Source organism: Dipodomys merriami, unplaced genomic scaffold (genome assembly GCF_024711535.1).
Source record: "Dipodomys merriami isolate MVZ:Mamm:240054 unplaced genomic scaffold, mDipMer1.0.p SCAF_69, whole genome shotgun sequence".
In the NCBI taxonomy this organism is placed as follows: domain Eukaryota; kingdom Metazoa; phylum Chordata; class Mammalia; order Rodentia; family Heteromyidae; genus Dipodomys; species Dipodomys merriami.
This window is the reverse complement of record NW_027206279.1, coordinates 7,147,985-7,175,179: the sequence shown is the minus strand read 5'-3', so window position 1 is coordinate 7,175,179 and position 27,195 is coordinate 7,147,985. Positions and strand designations below refer to the sequence as shown.

General features: G+C 45.0%; 2 protein-coding genes across 5 annotated transcripts in view; both read left to right on the top strand.

Moving 5' to 3' along the window:
• Positions 1-214: 214 nt before the first annotated feature.
• Patl2 (PAT1 homolog 2) lies at positions 215-11,932 on the top strand. 3 transcript variants are annotated; one of them, XM_070006001.1, is made up of 17 exons: positions 215-380; positions 491-648; positions 939-1,029; positions 1,771-1,794; positions 1,903-1,958; positions 2,810-2,919; positions 3,385-3,459; positions 3,679-3,820; positions 5,149-5,269; positions 5,367-5,464; positions 5,649-5,702; positions 6,009-6,142; positions 6,274-6,433; positions 7,088-7,228; positions 9,675-9,769; positions 11,147-11,296; positions 11,699-11,932. In XM_070006001.1, exons 2-17 carry the CDS (start codon positions 610-612, stop codon positions 11,715-11,717), a joined length of 1,509 nt encoding a protein of 502 aa, XP_069862102.1. In that variant the 5' UTR covers positions 215-380; positions 491-609; the 3' UTR covers positions 11,718-11,932. The 3 variants fall into 3 exon arrangements, with proteins under 3 accessions (XP_069862102.1, XP_069862101.1, XP_069862103.1); XM_070006000.1 differs by having other exon boundaries at positions 1,771-1,958; XM_070006002.1 differs by lacking the exon at positions 11,147-11,296 and having other exon boundaries at positions 1,771-1,958.
• A 1,083-nt stretch (positions 11,933-13,015) lies between these two features.
• Positions 13,016-27,195, top strand: part of Spg11 (SPG11 vesicle trafficking associated, spatacsin) — a 59,486-nt gene continuing 45,306 nt past the window's right edge. Inside the window, exons 1-7 of one of the 2 annotated variants that reach the window (XM_070005991.1) lie at positions 13,016-13,276; positions 15,241-15,422; positions 18,460-18,684; positions 20,593-20,794; positions 21,871-22,008; positions 23,140-23,582; positions 25,487-25,632. In XM_070005991.1, the coding sequence (XP_069862092.1) occupies positions 13,083-13,276; positions 15,241-15,422; positions 18,460-18,684; positions 20,593-20,794; positions 21,871-22,008; positions 23,140-23,582; positions 25,487-25,632 (1,530 nt within the window). In that variant the 5' untranslated portion in view covers positions 13,016-13,082. Of the gene's footprint in view, positions 13,277-15,240; positions 15,423-18,459; positions 18,685-20,592; positions 20,795-21,870; positions 22,009-23,139; positions 23,583-25,486; positions 25,633-27,195 lie in introns of those variants that run through there. The other variant, XM_070005992.1, reaches the window with a different exon arrangement.

Here is a 27,195-nt window from a genome sequence, read left to right as displayed (position 1 = left end):
TGGTACACTTGTTTTTGTTGTCATTAATTTGGTGGTGGTGTATTTCTCCTGAACTTTGGGACCAGTTTCCTACTAAAGCAGCTCAGAAGATATAAGTTTGGGTTATTGGATACAAGTGTTCTTTCTTTCCAGCTCTGGCTTCTCTATTCACAGGGGCTCCTCCTCTAGCAAGTGCAGCAGCAGATCGAAACTAATCCAGCACGGTGAAGTTCAAGCATCATCAGGTGTACTTGGCCGAGCCTCGTGTACTACCACCTGAAGCTGTAGCAACTTGGTTGTTCGACAACCTCCTTTGAATGCACTCAGGCCTTTTCTATCTAATGTTATTGGAGCAAAACCTGTGGATGAAGTAGGAGCAATTCCACAAAGTTCCTATAAGGGTATGAAAACAGGAATCCTGCCCCAAAATGTTAGTCCCAGTGAAGTGTACTGACAGACTTGGATGTGTGAACGCACAGCTTACATTTTTCCTTCCCCATTTCTTTATTAGAGTTCTCAATCCCCACCAAATCCCAGGAGTTCGGGAGTGCTGGCCCTTTATTGGGTGAGAGGGGAGGAGCTGGACCTTTAAAACCAAGAGCAGCCAGCGGGGTCTTGGCCCAGGCTGCCATGGCTAATCTGAAGGGAAAGGAGAGCCACAGTCAAGCGGTGGGTGCCTGTTACCAGGAGTCTCGGTGTATCCCTGGGTGGCATTCTTGTGGGAGAGTTTCTCTCTCCAGCTCCTAGGCCTGTTCCCAACTTCTGTCCATTTGCAGAGCAGCTCCTTATTGCTGGGCCGGGGGAGATGGGGAGCAGGGGTTTATGTCATCGAGAGCGCAGGGCTTCCCTTCTGAGCTTTGAGTCAGTAGGACTGAGGCCACCTTGCCGGGAAGAGGTTGTTCCATGCCACCCTTACTGACTGAGGAGGGAGATGTCTCTGGGTTTCTTCCCTGTTACAGGTTTACCTTCCAGAGGCTGAGCATGCTCTGACCGTGGAGGACACAGCCAAGGAGGAAGCCTGCCAGCCTGGCAAGACGAAACGTCTTGAAGGTATCACTGCATGGACCACTGCATCTACATAAAAGCCCAGGGAGGGCAGAGGCTGCGTCAGCCTAGGTTTGGCCATTTCACCCAAAGTGGCTCTAAACTCATCCACTTGCTGCCTAGTGACACTTTGCTGAGCTTTATTTTCCTTGCTCACTTTGGGGAATCAAAGTAACCGCCTTCATAGCTTCATTCGATGGACATAAAGATGCCAAGTATGGGCTGGGAAGTTGGCTCAGTGGTAGAGTGCTTGCCTTGCATGCATGAAGCTCTGGGTTTGATTCCTCAGCACCACAAAAAGCAGAAAAAAGCCGGAAATGGCACTGTGGCTCAAGTGGTAGAGCACTAACTAGCCTTGAGCTGAAGAGCTGAGGGACAGCGCCCAGGCCCAGAGTACAGGCCCCATGACCGACAAAAAAAAAAATCAAAAAACAAAAACAAGATGCCAGGTATCTTATCACACAGTTCAAATACAGTGAGTCAGGACAGCTGGCACTTTTGTTGTTTAAAGAGGCAGCAGAAGGGACTGTTGGGAGGAGAGCAGGTGGAGAGAGCTTGTGGTAGTCAATGAGGTCACTGAAGGGGGGATGTGTGTGTGTGGCAGCTGTCAGGCTGTTTGCTTTCATGGTTTGGTGAAGCCATGGAACAGAGATTAGTTTGATTTAAAGGTAGGTCTAGAGATGGCTGATGAACAGAAGTGCTACTGAGTGCCGTCCCCTAGACAAGAGTCCCCATCTCCTTCCACAGGCCCACACTCGCGCCAAGGGCCAGGTAAGTTCTATGGCTCCTTGGCTCCGGAGGAAGAACTGGTATCCTCATCCCAGTTGGAAGAGAATGAAGAGGAAGATCGTTCAGATCCAGATCTTGTCCCATTTCCAGAGCAGGAGGAGAATGTTGGGGATCCAGCTGTCCTCACTGCCATTCAAAGTCCCCAGGTACCGCGGCAGGAGGGGAGAAGAGTTGTCCTGAACTGTGTAAAGCTCAGACTATCCCTGAACACTTCTTCCCTTACCTTCAGCCCTTTCTGAGACAGGTGACGATGAACGTGTTCTACTTCAGCTCCCAACCTGAGCTTGGCACTGCAAGGATCACCTGCCCTCACTTACTATATGATAGAAACATGGCTCTGCATGGCAGGAATCCAAACACCAGGGAGAACTAGGAGGAAATCATAGTTGAGAGCTTCCGGTGTGTCAGAGGAGGCAGTGGAGCCCAGTCCTCTTGGCTGAAAATGCAGCCTGAGAGAAGACTGTTGGTACAGAGAAGAGAGTGAAAGGTGTTAAAACCCACAGGCCATCCAGCTGTCATGGACTGGAGAGATGCTTCCTAGGGGGTGACTAACTCTTAAACCAAGAGGAAGAAGCTGGGCACTGAAGCTGAGCACTGGTAGCTCATGTCTGTAATCCTAGCTACTCAGGAGGCTGAGATCTGAGAATCAAAATTCAAAGCCAGCCTGGGCAGGAAAGTGCATGAGACTCTTATCTCCAATGAACCACCAGAAAACCAGAAGTGGTGTTGTGGCTCAAGCGGTAGAGTGCTGGCCTTGAGCTGAAGTGCTCAGGGACAGTGCCCAGGTCCAAAGTTCAAGCCCCATGACCAGCAAAAAACAACCAGGGGAAGAGTTCTAATTGGGTGGCCTGACAGCTAGCTACTTCCTGATTGTGCAGTACAGCAAAATGTTAGGGGAAAGGCAGGAAAGGAGCGGAGCCAAGCCTCAGTAGCCATCTCTTCCCACACCTCTTAATTCCTCTCTCAGCCCCTGGACATGTCACTGGTTCTTTTCCAGCCGGTGCTTCCGAGTGCCAGCTCTCCAGCCCGACACTTTGGACTCCGACAGCCCTCTCCGGACCCGTCTCTCTTCTGTAGCCCACTGACCACGTGGCCCTCCAGGCTCAGGTACTAGTGCAAGGACTGCAGTGGCAGAAGAAGCTGCCTTCGTCCTAAGTGTCTCAGGAGGTAGCAGCCAAGGAGGGCGGGTGCCATTCTACCAGCTGTCACAGAAAAATAGCTACAGACATCTGAAACGTGGAACAGTCTTTCACAGATGAGGAAATAGAACCCCAATTAGACAAACACCTGCGACATCAGCTCACAGGACAGAACTAAGACTGGGACTCTGGGCATGCTATTTAGTCACTCTAGTTTTCCTGCTGTGCAGAGAATTTCTGAAGCCAGATTGTAGGAACCTAGATCTTGGGGGTGGGTTGTGGAGATGCTGATGTTTCCTATTGGCTGATCTGGGGAGGCATGTCACGGAGGCTCCCCTTGGATCTCTCCAACTGAGCTTACTCAAGCTTAATGAATGGAAGGTTTGGGAGGCACGTCGAGCTTCCTCCCACCCGGTTTGTTCCCTTTTTAAAGCCTTCCCAGTCATCTGACTCAACTCCACCCTCAGCACAAACGGATCTTGCAACTGCAGCAGCAAAGCCAAACAAGGTAAAAAGCCTAGAAGAGAGCTTAGAGGAGCCTGTCCGCATGCTTGTGACCATTTGCCTCCCCCCAGAGTCCCTGCACCCCGGGGACTCTCAAACCATTGCTCTCCAGGACACCCTTTGCATCCTTCCCAGAACATTCCACTTCCTGCTCACCCCTCCTTAGAACGTTCACTGTAGCAGGGGTAGGTGAGTCTAAAGGGATGTTCCTATTGGCTTGAAGTCCCCCAGTCAAGAAGCCTTGGTCTCCGCAGCCAGACCCCTATGCTAGCCTCATGAGCCGCAAGGAGAAGGACTGGGTGATCAAAGTTGAGATGGTTCAGCTGCAGAGTGAGAACCCCCACCTGGACGACTATTACTACCAGGTGAGCCCCAAGGTCACAGCTTCGGATTCAAATGAAGCAGGCAGGGCCTTTGCTCATCCTCTCATGAGGATGTGTGTCTGAGAGGATGAGGATCCTCTCATTGAAGCCCTGTGTGTCCTTGGAGCCTGAGCGTTGTTCCTGAGCTTTTTTATTTTTATTTTTGTCAGTTGTGGGGCTTGAACTCTGGGCCTTAGCTCAAGGCAAGCGCTCTACTACTTTGAGCCACAGTGCCACTTCTGGTTTTCTGGTGATTAATTGGCAGTAAGAGTCTCATGGACTTTGCTGCTCAGGCTGGCTTTCAACTGTGATGCTTAGGGATCTCAGCCTCCTGAGTAACTAGAGTTATAGGTGTGAGCTACCAATATCCAGCTGTCCCTGAGCTTTTGTGCTCAAGGCTGGCACTCTACCACTTGAGCCACTGCTTTGCTTCTGGCTTTTTTTTGCCAGATATTTGGAGATGTCTCATGCACTTAACTTTCCGTGGCTGGCTTTGAACCACAGTCTTCAGATCTCAGCCTCCTAAGTAGCTAGGATTACAGACGTGAGCCACTGGTGTCTTGCAGGAATCATATTTCTGAAGTTCATCTCAAGCTCCTATATTTCGGCCAAATGGGATTCTTTACAATTTCCTAGAGATTTTTGTGAGCCTTAGAAATGTCCTATAAGCTGGGTGTCGGTGGCTCATGCCTGTAATCCAAGCCACTCAGGAGGCTGAGATCTGAGGATTGTGGTTCAAAGCCAGCCTAGGGAAGAAAGGTCCGTGAGACTCTCATCTCCACTAAACCACCGGAAAACTGGAAGTGGCACTGTGGCGCAAGTGGTAGAGCACTCGCCTTGAGCTGAAGAGCTGAGGGACAGCACCCAGGCCGAGTTCAAGCCCCACGACCGACTTAAAAAAAAAAAGAAAAATGTCCTATAAATATTCACATCCATATATATATATACATATATACATATATGTATATATGGATGTGAATATATATGTATATATGTATATATATGGATGTGAATATTTATACATATATACATATACATATATGTATATATGTATATATATTTGGTTGGTCATGGGGCTTGAACTCTGGGCCTGGGTGCTGTCACTCAGCTCTTCAGCTCAAGTCGAATGCTATACCACTTGAGCCACAGCCCCACTTCCAGTTTTCTGGTGGTTAATGAGTCTCATGGACTTTCCTTTCTGGGCTGGCTTCAAACCATGATCCTCAGATCTTGGCCTCCCAAGTATCTAGGATTACAGGTGTGAGCCACCAGTGCCCAGCTGTTAAGAGAATCAAGATGAATTGGGTCTCTTTTCTTCCATGGACTCTCAGGAATACTATCGGAAGCTAGAGAAGAAGCAGGCAGATGAAGAGCTACTTGGACAAAGGAACAGAATTGAGACTTTGAAGCTGGTGACACCTTACATCCAGAAGGCAGAGGCTTATGAGTCTGGTAGGGCTGGGATGTGCTGCTGGCTTGGGTCAAACATTCAGCTGGATGTGAGTGGAAAGAGGAAAGCAATGTGCCTCTCCTGACTCCTTTTATGCAGTGGTTCGAATTGAGGGCTCCTTGGGTCAGGTAGCTGTATCAACGTGTTTTAGTCCTCGCCGAGCTATTGATGCTGTATCTCTTGGAACTCAAGAGCAGGTAGGAGCTTTTATCTTCCCAGAACCTATTTTTTTATTTGAATTCAGATTTTTGTGTCAAAAGATTGAGGAAGCAGTGCAATTAGCCTTGTGTCTAGCTTTTCTAGCTCCATTTCTAGATGGTCTGAGACCTGGCCTGCTACAGAAGGCTGTGAAGCCAATGGTCAAGGGATATCTTTTCATAGGAAACTGGAGCTGCGAGCAGTCAGAGGCTTCGAGTATTATCCCGGATTGAGAAGGTGAGACATCAGTTCTTGTTGGGGAGGAGCTTTCAATTTACTTTTTTTTTTTTTTTTTTTTTTTTTTTTTGCCAGTCCTGGGGCTTGAATTTAGGGCCTGGCACTGTCCCTGAGCTTCTTTTGCTCAAGGCTAGCACTCTACCACTTGAGCCACAGCTCTACTTCTGGCTTTTCTGTTTCTATGGTACTGAACCCAGGGCTTCATGCATGCCAGGCAACTCTTCTACCACTAAGCCATATTCCCAGCTCTCAGTTTACTTTTTGAGAAAGGGATATTTCTCAAAATGAATGTTCTCTGCCCCTTAGATGTTTCTTCAGTTACTAGAGGTAGAGGAAGAGCAGAAGGATGGGCCTCCACAGCCCTGCTACTCCGGGCAGAAGAGCTACCAGGTTGAGAAGCTCTTCCAGGCCTTAAACATTCAGGAACAGGACAACGTGGAGTGAGTGCGGGAAGGTTCCACCTTTACCCAAGAAGGGAAGGATGGCTGACACTGGCTTTGGTGCTGCCTGCTTTTCCTTCCTGGCATGTGACTTCTTCATGTAGAGCTCTGAAAAACGTTCTTCCTTGCAGGGAGGCAGCAGATAGCTTCCTGCAGGTACTGTCTGTGAAGAAGGGGAAGACCTTGGTGGCCAGGCTGCTCCCCTTTCTTCCTCATGATCAGGCTGTTAGTCTTCTTCTGGCTATCATCCACCACCTGCCCATCCTTGTTCAGAGAGACGTGGTGGACCAGGTACTGGGCATTGAGTGGACACGAGGATGGTTTCCTGCATAGGTTAGGGATCTTTCCTCCCCTTCTTCCTCCCAAAGATGTCAGCAGGGTGTCAGCAGTGAACACCTGTTCCCCCCTCAAGTGGGGATATTATTTTAGGAACAGTGCATTGTCTTCAGATATAATGAATGAATAAAAGACAGGTATGATTGCACAGTGTGTGCTGTGAGATTTGAGAGAAGACAAGTGTTGAGGCCCATATATACTTCATTTAGGGAAGACACTGTAGAACAGGTCTCATTTTTTTGTCAGTCATGGGGCTTGAACTCTGGGCCTGGGTGCTGTCCCTCAGCTCAAGGCCAGCTCTCTACTATTTGAGCTACAGTGCTACTTCTGGTTTTCTGGTGGTTAATTGGAGATAAGAGGCTTATGAACTTTCCTAACGGGGCTGGCTTTGAACCATGATCCTCAGATCTCAGCCTCCTGAGTAGCTAGGATTACAGGTGTAAGCTACCTGTGCACCCGGCTTAGGGCTCAATTTTAAGGATGAATAAGAGATGTCGGGTTTCTCCCCAGGAAAGTGCTTAATGCAAATCAGCCAAGTAAGGGCTTCAAGGCAAGCTAGGAGGAAAGGATTGGAGGAAGTTTTGAGAAAGCTTACTGATCTTCTTGCAGGCCCTACACATGTTATTCAAGCCTCTGTGCAACTGTATCAGAAACTTAACCTTCCGTGAACTTCTCCAAGGACTTCAGGGGCTAATGTTGCTGCCATTTGGCTCCTCAGAGCGTCGCATTGCTATGGTACTTCAGAACCAGGTAACACATCTGGGAGACTCTTCTTCCATAGATGGTTTTCTAAATGGTACCACTGGAAAGGAATAAATGAGGAGATGTTCTCACCTCTACACAAATCTTTTATCTTCAGCAATGCTTCCCAGCTTCTAGTGAGCACAGAATAGAAGAGAACCTAGTTAATAGACAGTACTTCCTTGGTTCCACTCAAATCACAAAGTGGGAAAGCGGCATCTTACACACCTGTTTTTTTTTTTTTCTTTCTTGCTATTTTTTTTTATCGTGAAAATACAGAGGAGTTACAATTACATGGGCAAGATAGTGAGTACATTTCTTATCAAGCATTGTAGCCTCCTTTGTTTACCCTTCCCATCCCTTCCCAGCCTCCCCCCCCCCTTTTTTTTTTTTTTTTTTTGGTCGGTTGTGGGGCCTGGGCGCTGTCCTTCAGCTCTTCAGCTCAAGGCGAGCGCTCTACCGCTTGAGCCACAGCGCCACTTCCGGTTTTCTATTAGTTTATTGGAGATAAGAGTCTCATGGACTTTCCTACCCCCGCTGGCTTTGAACCTCAATCCTCAGATCTCAGCTTCCTGAGTAGCTTGGATTACAGGGTGAGGCACCAGTGCCGGCAACGAAATGAACCCCAAGATAGGGACACAAGAGGTTTTTTTTTTTGTTTTTTTTAAAAATCTCTGTCGCTTTTTTGTTTTGTCAGTTGTAGGGGCTGAACTCTGGGTCTGGGAACTGTCTCTCACCTCTTCAGCTCAAGCCTACTGCCCTACCACTTGAGCCACAGCATCATTTCTGGCTTTTTTCTGCTTGCTTGGTGCTGATGAATTGAACCCAGAACCTCACGCATGTGAGCCAACTTCACAGCCATTTATTTTTTTTTTTAAGAGCAAAGATTTAACTCACATTTTTCTTTTCTTTTCTTTTCTTTCTTTTTTTTTTTTTTTTGGGTCCGGTCGTGGGGCCTGAACTCTGGGCCTGGGCACTGTCCCTCAGCTCTTCAGCTCAAGGCTAGCACTCTACCACTTGAGCCACAGAGCCACTTCCGGCTTTTTCTTTTTGGTTATGTGGTGCTGAGGAATCAAACCCAGGGCCTCGAGCATGCAAGGCAAGCATTCTACCACTGAGCCACTTTCCCAGCCCCTTAACTCACATTTTTCAAGAGCAGACTCTGCCTTCCTATGGGCATAGGAAACAGTCACAGGAGAAGGGTGTGGTTGTGTAGTCATTCACCTCACAGTAGCCAGGAAATGGAAAGTACACGTCTGAGCCAGTTGCTCAGGCCTGTAATCCTAGCTACTCAGGAGGCTGAGATCTAAGGGTCCTGGTTTAAAGCCAGCCTGGGCAGGAAAGCCCGTGTGACTCTTACTTCAATAAACCGCCAGAAAATTGGAAGTGGTGCTGTGGCTCAAATGGTAGAGCGCTAGCTTTGAGCTGAAGAGCTGAAGGACAGCGCCCAGGCCCACAGTTCAAGCCCCATGACTGACCAAAGGGGAAAAAAAAAGTACACATCTGCTTTTCTACCAGGTTTCTTGATGCTGCTGTCTGTACAGAAGTCATCTCCAAATTTTCATATATACCTCTTTTAGTACGAAAACTGGAACCATAGCCTACATACGTTTTCAAACTGCATGTACCTAGGTGTAATAATATATTTGGTACCTAATAAATGCAAAGTAGAAAGGTTTCTTTGTGGTGTGGGATATTAAACCAAGGGCCTTGTGCATGCTAAGCATTTCTTCTATCACCAAGCTGTACTCTTCTAGCCCAAGTAACTTTTAAAGGATGAGACTAGATAAGAGAAACTATCACCCAATATGGTAGTGGATTTTTGTGTGTCCTTTAAAGATGTTGGCTTATACTTGCACTTCTTCAGGCAGAGTCATCCAGACTACCTGAATGAGTTCCCTGATTCATTCCTGATCTACAGACTGATTTCTTGGGGGTGGATTTAGGAGTGTACATGCAGTCAGCTCTCAGGAGAGCTTGTGAAAGTTAAGAACAGTGATTCCTTTGGGAAGGCCAGAGTTCTTTGTTTAGCCAGTGTAAATCTGACAGTACTGTACTTCTAAGTATTTGTCCCCATTTATAAATGTGAACCTGTGACTTAGTTGGAAAACTAAGATTTTTTTTCTTCATTTTTTTTTTCTGTTGGTTTGTGGGGCTTGAACTCACGGCCTGGGCATAGCCCCTGAGTCTCTTTGTGCCCAAGGTTAGTGCTTTACCACTTGAGCCACAGCACCACTTGTAGTTTTTGAGTGGTTTATTGCATTTATTAGGTACCAAAGTCTCACGGACTTTCCTGCCTGGGCTGGCCCTGAACTGCGATCCTCAGATCTCAGACTCCTGAGTAGCTAGGATTATAGGTGTGAGCCACCGGTGCCCGGCTGCTTTTTTTTTTTTTTTTAAGGCACTAAATGCCTATAGTAAACTCATTTTGTCTTGGATTATATATCACTTACAGTTTGGAATATCCTTGCTTTATGCTTTACTGAGTCATGGAGAGCACCTGCTATCCCAGGATTCTTCCCTTGAGGAGCTTGGTGATCACACAACTTGGTAAGAAAAAGGCCTTATCAGTATTATCTCAGTACCCCTGGGATGTGTGGGCTGAGTCACATAAGTTTCCTGAGTAGCAACTGAAGTATCAGCGAGGAGATGTACAGGGATTTTATTGTTGTTTCCCCTCCAGTACTGGATGTAACTTGTTTTGTGGTAGTACCAGGGATTGAATTCAAGGCCTTCTCAGCTATTCGGCTTCTTCACTCAGCTTCTTCTATCACTTAAGCCATGCCTCCAAGTTCAGAGGAGATATATATATATATATATTTTTAAAATTTAATTATTTTTTTTTGTGGTCATGGGGCCTGAACTCTGAGCCTGGGCGCTGTCCATTAGCTCTTCAGTTCAAGGCGAGTACTCTACCACTTGAGCCACAGTGCCACTTCCAGCTTTTTTCTGCTTATGTGGTGCTGAGGAATCGAACCGAGGGCCTCATGCATGCAAGGCAAGCACTCCACCACTGAGCCACCTTCCCAGCCCCCAGAGGATAAATTTTTTAAGGTTGTGGTTCTAGTTTAACTGATAGAGCTATCTACCTAGCAAGTGTGAGGCCTTGAGTTCAAACCCCATACTGAAAAAGACAAAAGAAAAAAAAAATCCTGATTTGGAAGGATAAGTTTTAGAGTCAATTTTGAGTTTCTGGTTCTGTCATTAGTAATGGAACTTTATGGTGAAGTTACTTCACGTAGGCTGTATTTTCTTTTCTTCCTCTTCTCCTTGTTCTCCTTCTCTTTTTTGGGTCAGTCTTGAGGCTTGAATTTATAGCTTGGATGCTGTCCAAGCTCTTGCTGAAGATTTGTACTCTGCCACTTTGATCCATAACACCACTTCCAGTTTTCTTAATTGGTGGTAAGAGTCTCACAAACTTTCCTGCCTAGGCTGGCTTTTGAATTGTGATCCTCAAATCTTGGCCTTTTGAGTAGTTAGGATTATAGGCATGAGCTACTGGTGTTCTGCTTTCTTGCTTTCCTTCTCTTCCCTTCTTCCTTCCTTCCTTCCCTTCTTCCTTTCTTTCTTTTCTTTCTTTCTTTCTTTCTTTCTTTCTTATTTTTATGGTGGTCCGGGGGCTTGAACTAGGGTCTGGTTGCTATCCCTGAGCCTCTTTTGCCCAACGCTAGTGCTATACCACTTGAGCCACAGCTCCATTTCCTCTTAGTCTGTATTTTCATCTACAAGGATACTGGTATTCTCAGGTACAGGAAGCTGTGTACATAGAAAGATATTTAAGCTCCAGTATTTGCTATCATTTAGTGCGCTATGACTTAATTGCTATCTGGGAATGGAGGCTATGACAGTAGTAATGGAAACTTGGCTCCTCTTACTTTCTTGTGTTAATGTGAAGACTCCAATGCATTTCTTCTCTCTGTCCTCCAGGACAGAGTTGGTGGTTCTGATAGCCTGGGAGATAGCCCGAATTCCTGCAGCCTCCCTGGCAGAACCTCTAGCCTTTCCCAGCAACCTTCTTCCCCTGTTCTGTCACCATGTGGACAAACAATTGGTTCAACAACTGGAGGCCAGGATGGAGTAAGTGATGGCAGAAACAAGATCACAGCCCCTTGTGCACGTTTAATTTAGGTTCTGTTACTCGCCTCCTTACTTTCCTATGAGCATGGAGGGTAATGTGCTTCAGAAGTTCTTCTAGACATCGACATTGATTTGAGGAACCAATCTACCCCCAATTAACACCTTGGTACCTGTTTCTTCAATTAAACCTTCTTTTCCCAAGTGTTTGGTCCTTGTAATGCTATTTAAAAAGTTGAATTACTCATTCAAGAAATATTTCAGAGATGATTCCAGAATATAAATGTGAAAACATGAAGAACGTCTGTCCCAAGAACTTACTATCTGCTAGAGAGAGCCAGATAATTAAATCACAGAGTTTATAAAATGGAATTGTGTTTGCAGTTAACATTGTTTTCTTTGTAGACTTGCCTGCATCTCCTGATGTTCTAAAATATGTGAGAAGTTTAATCATTATACACCAAGCTAACTGAATTGTCTACAGGGATCCAGAGTCTGAAGACATTGCTTTATGCCTTAATATCCAAACCATTTTTATATCCTTTTCTTAAAATCTAAATGATGTGCCCCAAAATAAGGTGTGGCTGAAGTTGTAATTAAAGAGGAAGTTGTTGAATGGTATTGCTGAAACTTCTTTGTAAATTGGGAGCTGCAATGAAGTTCATGTTAAGTGTGACTGTGTCAACAATGCTTGTTGTATCTTTTTTTTTTTTTTTTTTGCCAGTCTTGGGGTTTGAACCTGGGCACTCTCCTGAGCTGCTTTCTTTGCTCAAGGCTAGCACTCTACCACTTGAGCCACAGTGCCACTTTCAGCTTTTTCTTTTTTCTGTTTATGTGGTACTGAGAAACTGACCCCAGGGCTTCATGCACGTCAGGTGAGCACTCTACCACTAAATCTCCCAGTCACAGAGGTTATATTTAAACTGCAATGTTTGGATTATAGACAGAAGGGCCTTAAGGTCCTGCTACTAGGAGACGCTCCCTCAACGCCTTCTCTACGCTTTTTCTTCAAGCTGTCCTAGACATTGATAGATAAGATGAGGACTGTTAAGACCTTTCTTTCGTTTTTTTTTCTTCCCTCCCTGCCTCCCCTTTATTGTGCATGTTCTTGGGGCTGAAACTCGGGACCAAGGTGCTGTTTCTGAGCTTTTGTGCTCTTACCACTTGAGCCAGAAGCGCCACTTGCAGCTTTTTGGTGCTTCACAGAGAGGAGTCTCACAGGCTTTCCTGTCCAGGGGGGCTTCGAACCGGTCCTCAGCAGTCCGCCTCTGAGTAGTGAGGATTACAGGCGTGAGCCACTGCTACCCCACAGAAGACAAGGCGCTTTCGGCCTTGCCCGAGAGTCTGTAAACAAATAACAGCGACCGAGGGAAAGCTGAGAGGGGCAGGGCCGATCCGAACGGAGCACACCTGGGGTTAGACCAAGGAGGCCGCGGGTACTGCCCCGGAGCGGAAACAGCTGCAGTGGTTTGCTTCAAGGCTGCTGAACGAGGCTTTAAAGTATTCGTGGGACGCTGAGCCGAGTTGAGGGATGGAGCGCCGCCCTCTGCCCTCCACGCTGGGGAAGCCGCTGGTCCCACAGCCGCCCCAGGAGAGCCTAAAGGCCCCAGCTGCGCTGCGTGAGCGCCGCGCATGCCCAGGACGCAGGTCCCGACCGGTCCCGCGCACGTGACCGGAAGAGCCGGCTAGACCAGGATGGCTACGAAGCCCGGGGCCGGAAGTGCTGCGGTCCCGGGCCAGAGCCTCGGCTGAGGCGGCCGCAGCCGAGGTGGCTGTGCTCGCCCGAGCCATGGAGCGGGTTCTGCCTATGTTACTGGTGCCGCTCCCTCCCGAGGCGACGGCGCAGCTGGGGTGTGGAGCGCAGCTGCACAGGGGGCAGGAAGCCCTGGGGAGCTTGACGGCTTCGGGCCGCCTGCTAGTGCTTTCCCTGGCCCCGGGCCGCCGCGGCGGGGGCTGCTGCCGCCTCGAGGGGCCCTTCCGGCAGTGAGTGTCCGGGCCGGGGGGGGGGGAGTGAGTGGGGGGGGACGGGAGAGCAGGGACGGGGGGGCGGGAGTGCAGGGGCGGGGGGGGCGGGGCGGGAGAGCAGGGACCTGGGGGGCGGGTGAGGCGGCCCAGGGGTGCTTTTCCCCCTCGGTTTTCCCCGCCTGCCGAGGTGAAATCCCACCCGTGGCCCCTCGGCTGGAGCACGGATGGAGGCTTCGGTCCCAGCGCCCCTTGCTCAACTCATTCCCTGCATGCAAAGAAGCTAAGGTGGAACTCGTCTTGAAACCACTCCTCATACTTAATTTGGTCCCTGAAGTGACATTTTCCTGCACAGGCCTCCTTTTCCCAAGTCCAGATGGTCTGAATCACATCTATTCAACCAGTTAGTTATGTGCTTTTTTTTTTTTTTTTTTTTTTTGGTTGGTCATGGGGCTTGAGCTCGGGGCCTTAGCACTGACTCTGAGCTTTATTTTTTGCTCAGTGTTTTGCACCACTTGGTGCCAGTGCCACTTCCCTGTGTGCTTTTTTTTTTTTGAGACAGGATACATAATGTGGCTGTCTGGCTTGGAAATGGCTATCCTGCTCACCCCTGAACTGTTTCTTGCCATATCTTGACCATGACTTGAAGGCACAGAGAGGCATAATTAAAACAATACGTATTTTTCACTTCTGTCATTCTCCAGTACTTAAAAAGTTGGTAGGGAGTAGTAGCCAAGGAATATCTCACCTTAGAATAATCTTTAGGTCCTGTAAAAAGCACTTAATAGAGATGATTTAAGGGGCTGGGAAAGTGGCTCAGTGGTAGAATGCTTGCCTCGTATGCATGAAGCCCTGGGTTCCATTCCTCAGCACCACATAAACAGAAAAAGCCGGAAGTGGCACTGTGGCTCAACTGGTAGAGAGCTATCCTTGAGCTGAAGAGCTGAGGGACAGCGCCCAGGCCCAGAGTTCAGGTCCCATGACCGACCAAAAAAAAAAAAAATGAGTCAATGATGCAACAAGCTCTGTTTGCCTTATTCTTGGTCTCTACTTGCTAAGAGGAACCATATCTCCATAGAAATTTATTCACTGTTCTCAGGTAGTACTTGTGAGTGCCTGGTAAAGGGGTACACTATATCAAAAGGCAGCAGAATCTTGAATCCTATAGGAAAACCTATTGAGATAAGACATTAAGCTAGTATTGGTATTTTCACACTACATGGCTTTAAGATGGCAAAAACTTGCTGTCTAGTATGGTAGTCACTAGCTACATGAGGCTGTTAAAGTTAGGTAAAGTTGAGAAAAAAAATTAGAAAAAAGAGAAAAAAAAAGGAAAAAAATTAGTTCCTAAATTGAACTACGCACATTTAAATTACTTTTAGATACATCTAATTATTTACAGGCTACTGTCTTGAGTAACACTGATATAGAACTTTTCTACTGTCACAAAGTTCCCTGGACAGAATAGTTATACATCTATAGATGCAATGAATTGCTTTACTTTTTTTGGGGGCGGGGGGGGGGGATCCGAAGTGGGGCCTGAACTCTGGGCCTGGGCACTGTCCCTCAACTCTTCAGCGCAAGGCAAGCATTTTACCACTGAGCCACCTTCCCAGCCCCTGAATTGATTTACTTTCTAAAGTCTTCTAAAACATCCCAGGAGACTATTATTGCAAGTAGTACCTCATAAATAATATATTTGATAGCACTTATCCTTGATGAGTTTCTCTAACCAGATCAGTCAGGATTTAGTTGTAAAAGGACACATTATTTCTTGCTCTATTCCCACCTTTTAATACCCACTCTTAGCTCCTATGCTAGTAAGCAGGGGCAAAGGGATAAGAAGTGAGGAAGGGGAAAAGAAAACTATATAATCAAGTTGGAGTACAGAATTAAGATCATCATGTGAAACAAATTACATGCACCCTGCGCTTCCATTCCTGTGATTATAGATATAGAATATAATAAATCCATACTTTTTCCAGCTTTTTATGGGAGGATTCTCATAGCAGCACCTCAACGGACAAGCCCAAAATGCTTGCTCTTACTGAAAATTATGAACTGGTTGTCTACGAATTTAATTTGAAAGATGGGCAATGTGATGCAGCCGTATTGCACAGCTGTAGTGGGAAGACCCTGGAAAAACTCATTGAAGATCAGGATGTCAGTAAGTACCTACGACGGATGCTCTTCCAGTATGTATTTTTTTTTTCTTTTTTGGCAGTAGTGAAGTTCAAATCCAGTGTCTCAAGCTTGATAGGCACTATATTGCTTTAGTTATTTTGAATAGATACTGCTTTGTTTTTCCTTGGGCCTGTCTCAGATTTTAGTCTTCCCATCTCTGGCTTCCTGAGTACCTGGAATTATGGGCATGTGCCACCAAGTCCAGCTCAGTATATTTAAATATGTGACACTAGCATGTACCTTGTGTGTGTATACACACACATATACATATACATATATACATATACACACATATACATATACATATATGTATATATACATATATATATATATATAATTTTTTAATCCGGTCATGGGGCTTGAACTCTGGGCATGGGCTCTGTCACTCAGTTCAAGGCTAGTGCTCTACCACTTGAGCCACAGCGCCACTTCCAGTTTTCAGGTGGTTAATTGGAGATAAGAGTCTCATGGACTTTCTGCCCAGGCTGGCTTCAGATTGTGATCCTCAGATCTTAGCCTCCTGAGTAGGTAGGAGAACAGGTGGCCATTACTTTATATTTTTTGAGAAAGATTCTCACTTATGTTGCCCCAGCCAGCCTTGAACTGATGATCCTCTTGTCTCAGCCTCTTGAGTACTAGGATTATAGATAGGCATCAGCCACCAAACTGTCACATATTTTTATATATCTCATGAAACTTTTCAAGAGATGAATTTGGAGGAGGGGTACATTATTTAATGTGGATCATTGCTCTGCACTAACCATGTAGGGCCATTAAGGACTTGAAATATGGTTAATATGAATAAAGTTTGCTGGTTTTTTTTTTGTGGCACTGGGGTTTGAACTCAGGTCTTCATGCTTACTAGACTGGCATCATTTGAGCCGTTAAAGTTGTACTGTAAAAAAATTACGTATGAGCTGGGAATGTGGCTTATTGGTAGTGTGCTTGTCTAGCATGTGTGAAGCCCCAGATTCAGTTCCTCAATACCACATACACAGAAAAGGCTGGAAGTGGTTTTGTGGCTCAAGTGGTACAGTACTAGCCTTGAGCAGAAGCTCAGGGACAGTGCCCATGTCCTGATATCAAGCCTCAGGACTAGCACAAAAAAAAAAAAAAAAAAAAACCCAAAACCAAAAACAACAATTTTTTTTTTTTGTTCTTGTAGAAGATTTTATTTAGTGGTGCTGTGGTTCAAGTGGTAGAGAGCTAGCCTTGAGCTGAAGAGCTGAGGGACAGTGCCCGGGCCCAGAGTTCAAGCCCCATGACTGGGGAAAAAAAAACAAAAACCTTTCTGTTGGGGGCTAGGAAGGTGGCTCAGTGGTAGAGTGCTTGCCTTGCATGCATGAGGCCCTGGGTTAAATTCCTCAGCACCACATAAGCAAAAAAAGCCAGAAATAGTGCTATGGCTCAAGTGGTAGAGCACTAGCCTTGAGCTGAAGAGTTGAGGGACAGTGCCTAAGCCCAGAGTTCAGGCACCATGACAAACATACACACACACAAAAAAAGATGTATTGATTTATTTATTTTGTCGGTCGTGGGCCTTGAACTCTGGGCCAAGAAAAGAAATATTTTTGCAGTGCAGTTTTATGAAAGGCACTTCATCTACCACTGAGCTATAATATCCTTGGCATTAAGATGTGCTTCTTTGGGCTGGGAATGTGGGTTAGTGGTAGAGTACTTGCCTAGCATGCATGCATGAAGTCCTGGCTTTGATTCTTCAGTACCACATAAACAGAAAAAGCTGGAAGTGGCACTGTGGCTCAAGTGGTAGAATCCCACATCTGACAAAAAAAAAAAAAAACCCCAAAAAACAACAAAAAAATATCAGATACCAGATTTGAAGACAGTGTTTAAAAGGAAAGTAACATGTCTTATTAGCAGTTATTCATACTGATTAATACTTTAAGTATAATGAGCTAGCTAATACATACTGAAATTATTTACCTTTTTCTTTGGTGACTGCTAGCCATGTTGAATCATGTATGTTTCTTTGACAGTACTGATCTAGACTACAGCAGACTTGTCCATTATGTCCTGTCCAAATAGAGCAGATACTAAATATCAAGCTTCGGGGCTGGGAAGGTGGCTCAGTGGTAGAGTGCTTGCCTTGCATGCATGAGGCCCTGGGTTCGATTCCTCAGCACCACATAAGCAAAAAGAAAAAAGCTGGAAGTGGTGTTGTGGCTCAAGTGGTAGAGTGGTAGCCTTGAGCTGAAAAGCTGAGGGACAGTGCCCATGCCCAGAGTTCAGGCCCCACAACCGGACCCAAAAAAAAAAAAAAGTATCAAGCTTCTCTTTCCTCCCACCTCTACACACACACACACACACACACACACACACACACACACACACACACACACACACACACACACACACACACACACACACACACACACACACACACACACACACACACACACACACACACACACACACACACACACACACACACACACACACACACACACACACACACACACACACACACTCTCTCTCTCTCTCTCTCTCTCTCTCTCTCTCTCTCTCTCTCTCTCTCTCTCTCTCTCTCTCTCTCTCTCTCCCTCTCTCCCCCCCCCAAAAAAAAGTATCAAGCTTCTCTTTCCTCCCACCTCTACACACACACACACTCTCTCTCTCTCTCTGTAGGCCATCCACTTGCTTGCATTGGTACAGACAATAACTGCCCCTTTTTTTTTTTTTTTTTTGATTGGTCGTGGGACTTGAACTCTAGGCCTGGGTACTGTCCCTCAGCTCTTCAGCTGAAGGCTAGCACTCTACCTCTTGAGCCACAGCACCACTTCCGGCCTTTTCTGTTTATGTGGTGCTGAGGAATCGAACCCAGGGCCTCATGCATGCAAGGCAAGCACTCTACTGCTGAGCCACCTTCCCAGCCCCACAATAACTGCCTTGAGTTGAAATAAGTGGTTTCTTTTTTGTTCTACCTGTTGTTTTGTTGCAAGAGTTCATCAGTAGTAAAATTGTGAGCATTGAGTTTGAAATAATATCCTTCTGTTTCCTAGGTATTTCTTTACTGTCATTGAAAATTCTGTCATTTCACAATAACACATCATTTGTGTTCATCAACAAGTGTATGATCCTACACGTTGTATTTCCTGAGAAAGATGCTGACATTGGAGTACTCAGCTGTTTCATGCTACCCTTGCCCACACAGACAGTGGACACGATTATCGACATCCAGCTCTGCAGAGGAATTCTTTTTGTTTTGAGTAGTTTAGGCTGGATCTGTATCCTTGGCAGTAAGACGTTTGATCATGTAGGAGAGGACAGGAGCTAGAAAGATGAGCCATTTAGGCTTTTGCTTTGAAGGGTTGGGAGGTATGGAGAATGGTTAGTTTTACAGTAAGACCTTTCAGAAAAAAAATGCTTATAAGCTTAAAATACTCAACCATATCACCTTATATTTTCTAATGTGTAGATGTATTTTAAAGTTAGTTTTCTATGTGTTCTTTTAAAATTGTACATGCTCTGACTTTTTCATTTAAAATAAATATACTTTATATACTTTTTTTTGGGGGGGGCAGAACTGGGGCTTGAACCCAGGGTCTCTTTCTTTCTGAGCAAGCACTATACCTCAATCTTTCTGAGCAAACACAATACCACTTGAGGTATACTTCCAGTACTTGTTGGTTTTTTGTTTTTGAGATAAGGTCTCACTAAGTTTGCCCAGCTTAGCCTCAAATAGTGATTTTCCTTCTTTCAAATAGCTCAAAATATACTTCCTGAGCATCTGTTACATCCATGTTTTAAGAAGGATTTAAGTGATTGCTTATGATACATATGTTTTCATGTATGTATATAACATGACTTATCTCCTACAATGATTCTGTTATGTTTGTGTGTGTGTTCCAGTCCAGGGGCTTGAACTTAGGACCTAGGCACAGTGCCACACAGTGCCTGAGCTTTTTTGCTCAAGGCAAATGCTCTATTACTTGAGCCACAGCTCCACTTCAGCTTTTTGGTGCATAATTGTAACTACGTCTTATGGACTTTTCCTGTCCAGGCTGGCTTTGAACTGCAGTCCTCAGACCTCAGCTTCCTGAGTAGCTAGGTTTATAGGCTGGTGTCCAGCTTGTCAGTTATTTTGGGAGATGAGAGTGTTGCAGACTTTTCTGCCCAGGCTGGCTTGAAGCCTCTATTCTCTAGATCTCAAGACGAGTAACTAATTGAGCCTGGCCAAATCAGATTTTTCTGATGAAAGTTTAATATCCAAATTTAGGTCTACTATGAGTGCAAAAATTCTAGATTTTGGACACTTGTGAGCAAAAGTATAAAATGTTTCCACTTTTTTGGTCGGTCATGGGGCCTGAACTCTGGGCCTGGGCGCTGTTCCTCAGCTCTTTAGCTCAAGGTTAGTGCTCTACCACTTGAGTCACACGCCACTTCCAGCTTTTTCTGCTTATGTTGTGCTGAGGAATTGAACCTAGGGCCTCATACATGTAAGGCAAACACTCTACCACTGAGCCACCTTCCTAGCCCCAATATTTTCACTTTTAATATATTACCTGTTGAGATTATATTTTGTGTATATTGGATGAGAAAGTCTGAAATCCTGTTTTTAGTATTAGTTACATGTTGAAGCAATTTGAGCATATTGATATAAATGTTAATTTAGGGTTATCTAATTTCTTGGACAGTATTACTATAGAACCCTAGAAGAAAATATTAGTACTTGCTCAGGTTTTGGCATGAAGTGAGTATCCAGCAGAGACTATGTGTTTTTCCTTTGGAGACTGTCTTGCTATGTAGCCTTGGCTGGCCTTGAACTCTTGATCCCCTGCCTTGGTCTCAGCTGAGATTATACGTGTGTTTGTGTCCGCGCATTACCACATCTGGTTTGAACAGGAACTATTGAATAAACTCTGCATCAGGTTGTTTATTGTGCCATTAACTTCACTTATTTTGGTATGATGATGGAGACCTGCTTCAGTATCCAGTCTTTTGTTGTTATGCCTAATGACCTATACAGCCGATAGAGTTGTAGCAATGTCTGTAGCACTGTCCATCCTGTATTTTTAGTGGTTGAGTAATTGATGAAACTGATGTTTGAACTCTAGGGCCTCACACTTGTGGGTAGGTGAGCTCTCACTGACTGCTGTGCCCCAACTGACATTTATCTTTAACTCTCAACTCAGATATTTTTAATACTGTGGAAGGCACAGCTATAGCACATGTGGATTTAGCACTTCTCCAAGAAGTTATACATAATGAGCTGCAGCAGGAGCTGGCCAAGATTTCTTCCTTGGCCTCACTGAAAGTGTCTCAAGACCTAGATGTGGTGGTGCTTGTCAGCAGCTCCAGCTCTGCAATTGCACTTAACTTAAACTTGTATTTCAGGTATGTAGTTAACTGCAGTTTCTAATTTGGGGTTAATAACTAGGGACATAGAAAGTAAAAATTGACTTGTTAGCTTTTTCTTTTTTTTTTTTTTTTTGTCGGTCGTGGGGCTTGAACTCTGGGCCTGGGCGCTGTCCCTCAGCTCTTCAGCTCAAGGCGAGCGCTCTACCACTTGAGCTACAGCGCCACTTCCGGTTTTCTGGTGGTTTATTGGAGATAGGAGTCTCACGGTCTCTCCTGCCCGGGCTGGCTTTGAACCGCGATCCTCAGATCTCAGCCTCCTGAGTAGCTAGGATTACAGGTGTGAGCCACCAGCGCCCGGCTTGTTAGCTTTTTCTATGCAGTTAGATCATGTTACAGCTATGTCATAGTAAGATTGTACTATATACAAATGTATCCAAATGACTGTTGGACTATATTCTACATTGTACGTGAAAGTTTTGATACTTGTGTGGTATATAAAGTATATGAGTTATGTTACTACATTTTTAAAAGCTTTCAGAATTGTCCAGCATTAAAAGCTCCTTTTTGTTACACATCTTCCACTCACCTCTTGTCCTGCAGTGAGTTGGAAGAGAAATGGGATTTACCTTGCTGTTAAAATTGCTGCTTTTGGGGTGGGAGGTGTTGCTCAGTTGGTAGAGTGCTAGTCAGTGAGTGAAAGTGGCAGGTACCAAGTTCGAGTCCTGGTCTCAGACTTAAAATAACAATTGCTGTTTTTGTGATTTGGAATACTGTTTTTATTGGAATTCATGTTCCTTTTTAAGATATCTGACAAGCCAGGCACTATTGGCTCATGCCTGTAATCCTAGCTACTTAGGAGGCTAAGATCTGAGGATCACAGTTCAAAGCCAGCCATGAGACTATCTCCAATAAACCACCAGAAAAACTGGAAGTGGTTCTGTGTCTCAAGTGGTAGAGGCTAGCTTTGAGCTGAAGAGCTGAGGGACAGCGCCCAGGCCCAGAGTTCAAGCCCCACAACTGGCTCCCCCCCCACCCAAAAAAAAAAAAGACATCTGACAAGATGTTTTTTCTGGCTGGGGATTTACCATGGCTATTATTATTTTTAAATGTAGGCAATATCCAGAACACCTACTATGTGAAAGAACACTAGAAGACCTTCCAATTGAACGACCTAAGGGGATAGATGAAGATGATCCTGTTAACTCTCTCTACAACATGAAACTGACCAAGTTTTCCTTCCAGATTGATAGGTACTTGGATTTTGTTTTATTCTTTGTTTTTTGTTTTTCCATGCTGATGCTGCACTTTTCCATTAAAGGTCTTTATATGATAGATACTTAATTTTGAAAGAGCATATTTTGTAGAGCCTTAGATTCTCTGAACCAGAGGGTAGCTATTTTGGTCTAGTGGTGGGAAATCTTGGGAAGGGATGCACATTAAACAAGATCCCACTGTCCTCAGCCAGATAATTTTTCTTCTATAGTCCTAAAATTCATAATTATAATGCCTTTATTTAGTTCTAGTGTTTATTTAGCAGCCTTTTGTCTTTATTCATCTGTACACCAAATGTTACACATAATTATTTGTGGGCATTTAAACTTCATGTTTTTTATTAGTAAAAAATGCTATTCCAGGCACTGGTGGTTCACACCTGTAATCCTAGCTACGCCGAGATCTGAGGATCTAAGGATCAAAGCCAACTTGGGCAGGAAAGTCTATGAGACTCTTATTTCCAGTAAACCACCAGAAAACCAGAAGTAGTGCTGTGATTCAAGTGGTAGAGCTCTTGCCTTGAGCTAAAGAACTGAGGGACAGTGCCTAGGCCCAGAGTTCAAGCCCCATGACCCACCAAAAAAAAAAAAAAAAAAAAAAGCTATTAAATAAACTTGTAAAAAAAAGTGAAGAATGAAGAACATTTTTTTTTTTTTTTTTTTTTGGTCATGGGGCCTACCACTTGAGACTCAGCCCCACTTCTGGCTTTTTCTGCTTATGTGTGCTGAGGAATAGAACTGAAGGTCTCATGCATGCAAGGCAAGCATCTACCACTAAGCCACCTTCCCAGCCCCTTGAACATCTTTATCCTGGCTTAGTGCTTTATTTATATTTATTTATTTATTTATTTATTTTGGGGTTGTGGGGCCTGAACTTTGGGCCTGGGCGCTGTCCCTCGGCTCTTCAGGTCAAGGCTAGCGCTCTACCACTTGAGCCACAGCGCCACTTCTGGCTTTTTTTTGTTTTTTTTCTGCTTATGTGGTGCTGAGGAATTGAACCCAGGACCTCATGCATGCAAGGCAAGTGCTCTACCACCGAGCCACCTTCCCAGCCTGTGGCTTAGTGCTTTAATGCCATTCACTGTAACCAGATTAAGTGCTGTCTTTCAGATCGTGGGAGGCCCAGCTGTCATCACTGAATGAAACAATGAAGAGCTCCAAACTGGAGGTTTCCTGTAATGTTCCCTGGTTTCAGGATGTTTTACATTTGGAGTCCCCTAATAGCCATAACACAAGACTACCAAGCTGGGCTTTTATCCCACAGAGTATGATGTGTGGTCATTATACTTTGCCCCAGAAAGATCATGCCAAGACCAGTGATCCAGGAAAATCATGGAAGATAATGCACCTCAGTGAACAAGAGCAGCCCAGAGAACTGAAATGTATGTCTGTAACAGGCTTTACTGCACTATTTACTTGGGTAGAGGAGACTGCTGGCTACACCATTATCCTCTGGGATTTGGAGACCCAGGGCATGCAGTGTATTTCGCTTGGCCAGAAGTGTGTTCCTGTAGACAGTAGCGGCGACCAGCAACTGTGCCTCGTAGTGAAAGGTGAGAATATCTTCTATGAGATTCAAATATTTTGCTAAGAGGATTGCTTTCCTGATGTGTTTCACTTCTGCTGCCTTGGTGCTAACTGCTGACCACTTTTACCTCAAAAGTAGTGAAAGACCCCTGACTTCGGGTGTCCCCCAAATCAGGACCTCCCTGCCCCAAGCACCAGTCAGACGACAGCAGATGCAAAGGCAAGAGGGTTTTACTTGGGCATGCCCAGGCTCCCAGGTGCACGTGACCTCGAGATCCGCAAGGTTCGGGTCAGTGGCTGGGAGCCCCGAGCAGTCTCGGGGATGGTCTTTTATGGGACCCCTTAGTCTGTTACAGCTGAGCCCGCACTTTTTAGCCAGTAAATTTAAAGTATTACAACTAGGTCTGCACGCAGGCAGCCAATCCTTTTGAAACAAATCATATACCTTGGCCAATTACTGTTCTGATGGGGTCCCCCGGTGCCGAGTTGTGTGTCTCCAGTCCTTGGTAATGAGGAAGTGACCTTTATCCGAGTTAGCACCTGTCATTTGTTCATACCAGGGAGGCCGACTGCGGGGTGGAGTTAGTTAGCAGGATGTGGGGCTTATTGATTAACTGGTGAGGTTAGTTATCAAAGGGAGAGTGTGGGGTAATATAATTTTCTTAGCAAAGCATGTTACAGAAGCCAGAAATAGCTTGGTTAGATACAAAACTCTGTTCCCCTACAAAGAGGCTCAGGGCCTGGTTGGTTGGGGAGGGGGTCTTTCAGTAGTAATCATTCACAGAGGAATGATTTTTTTTTTTTGGGTCTGGTCGTGGGGCCTGAACTCTGGGCCTGGGCACTGTCCCTCAGCTCTTCAGCTCAAGGCTAGCAATCTGCCACTTGAGCCACAGCACTACTTCTGGCTTTTTCCTTTTTGCTTATGTGGTGCTGAAGAATCGAACCCAGGGCCTCAGGCATGTAAGGCAAGCGCTCTACCACTGAGCCACCTTCCCAGCCCTAATATCTCCCTTACTTTTTTTTTTTTGCCCATCATGGGGCTTGAACTCTGGGCCTGGGCACTGTCCCTGAGCTCTTCCAGAGGAATGATTTTTAAAACCAGTACTGGGAGATGGGTGTTGGACTCATGGCCTCATGCTTGCTCTGCTTGGCTTACTTTGCTGGTGTTCTTCTGCTTGAATGATGCCTCCTGCCTGACTTTTTGGAGATGGAGACTTGAACTTTTCTAGATGGGCTGATCTTGAATCACAGTCCTCTGGCTGTTAATCTCCAGAGTAGTTAAGATAATAGACATGAGCCAACAGCACTCTGCTTGATATTAGTCTTCGTAACATTGTCTCATGTATTTGATTTTTAATTAAGATCATTTTTTCCTGGATGCTGGTGGCTAATGCCTATAATTGTAACTACTCAGGAGGCTGAGATCTGAAGATTATGGTTCAAAGCCAGCTCAGGCAGGAAAGTCCATAAGACTCATCTCCAATTAGGCCCCCAAAAATTGGAAGTAGAGCTGTGGCTTAAGTGGTAAGTCACTAGCCTTGAACAAAAAAGCTCAGGGGCACTGTCTAGACCAGAATGTCAAGGTCTAGAACTGGTATACACACAACAAAAAAAATTTTTTGAAGGAATTGCTAAAGTTTGAAGAGCAATAAAGATTGAATTTTTTACCCTGGACCTTGAACTAAGGATTGGGTGCTGTCCTGAGCCTTTTTCACTCAAGGTTAGTACCCTAATTAGGCTTCAGCCCTAATGCATTGTTCTTATAAGACTTTGACTTATAAGTCATAGAAAAGCATGAATTAATACTATAATAATACAGGGTGTCTAATAAATTTATTTGTAATTAAGACACTGAAATAGTGATAATTAGAAGTAAAATTGAAGTCATAGATCCCAAGTTTAAGTCTGGTAATTTTCATTTTTCCTGTAGAAAATGGGCTTTCTCTGATTCTGTTTGGTTTAACTCAAGAGGAATTTTTAAACAGACTAATGATCCATGGAAGTGCCAGCACTGTGGATTCTCTTTGTCATCTCAATGGTTGGGGGAGGTGCTCAATTCCCATCCATGCACTAGAGGTAAGAATTCAGTGTCTGAAGGACTGAGAGAATTCATTTAGTCCAGCAGCCAAAAGAACTATAGTTTTTTTTGTCAGTTGTGGGGGCTTGAACTCTGGGCCTAGTTGCTGTTTCTCCACTCTTTAGCTCAAAGCAAGCACTCTGCCACTTGAGCCACACCACCACTTCCGGTTTTCTGGTGGTTAATTGGAGATCTGTCTCACAGACTTTCCTGCCCAGGCTGGCTTTGAACCATGATCTTCAGATCTCAGCCTCCTGAATAGCTAGGCATGAGCCATCAGTGCCAGGCAAGAACTAGAGTCTTTTTTTGGGGGGGGGACCTGAACTCTGGGCCTGGGTGCTGTCCCTCAGCTCAAGGCTAGTGCTCTACCACTTGAGCCACAGCGCCACTTCCGGGTTTTTTCTTTTTGCTTATGTGGTGCTGAGGAATCGAACCCAGGGCCTCAGGTATGCAAGGCAAGCGCTCTACCACTGAGCCACCTTCCCAGCCCCAAGAACTAGAGTCTTTACCTATTCATTTACTCAGGTTTAGTTTCTTTCTTATTCCACTTAACAGTAATACTATTTTAGAAAGACTGCTACAGAAAATGGAAGCAACAATATGCTAAGACTAAATGAAATGAAAGCAGGCCATGGAGAGCTACACAGTAATGATCTTCTGTTCCTAACTTATACTTCCTGTCTTTTCTATCCAGCTTTAAAAGATATAGTCTGATTATATATAGGACTGTATAATTCAGACATTTTCTGTAGACATTATTGAATTGTCTTATAAAAACTACATGAGCGTTGGGATGTAGTGCAATGGCAAAACACTTGCCTACCAAGTGCAGTGTCCTGGGTTCAATCACTAGTACCAAAAAAGAAAGCTCCCCCCCCCCCCAAAAAAAAAGGTACAAAAACAAAACAACCACCGCCACATGAGATGGATTGGGTAGTTTTGTTCTCTTGTTTTGTAGATAAACAGACTCATGGTGGTTGAGTGAGTGGCCCAGACCCATATTAATAAAGACAGGAACTCTTTCCTTTTTTTCTTGACAGTGTCTCATATAGTTCAAATTCCTAAAACTTGTGACCCATCTGCCTGAGTCTGGCTTTACTGCTAAAGCAACCTAGAGTCCATTCTGAGAGAGATGAGTGACAGTGAAGCAGGAAAGAGATGTACTTTTTGTGACTAACACTGAGAAGGACAGGCAGATGAATGTCTTAGTCTAGTCTTCAAGGAGCTAACAATATTTTCAGGATTATATATGGGAAGAACAAGGACAGAGCCAAGATGTTCTGTGTGGTTTAAATGGTTTTGGCTGAATGATTGTTACCTGAGGGTCTGATAATATGGGGGTCCTTCAGGCACCAGGGAAATGGTTACCACTTTGATTCCTGTCCTGGGGTGAATGTTTACAAAGTTAGCTGTTCCTGGAAATTAAGATAAAGTAGAAAGGAAATAACTCAGAGAACCAGGTTAGAGAGATAAAATGGAGTTTCTTGTAGTACCCATTGGTTCCTCTTTCAGGTACAGATTGCATCATCGTTTTCAGAGTCCTCACTAGAACCTAGCAAAAA

Bases quoted from the DNA above. Each gene is read 5' to 3' on its own strand.
- Patl2 (XM_070006000.1), top strand. From the start codon at position 610: ATGGCTAATCTGAAGGGAAAGGAGAGCCACAGTCAAGCG. The intron at 2,920-3,384 runs GTACTAGTGCAA...CCCTTTTTAAAG, and splicing joins ACGTGGCCCTCCAGGCTCAG to CCTTCCCAGTCATCTGACTC. The intron at 5,465-5,648 runs GTAGGAGCTTTT...ATCTTTTCATAG, and splicing joins CTCTTGGAACTCAAGAGCAG to GAAACTGGAGCTGCGAGCAG.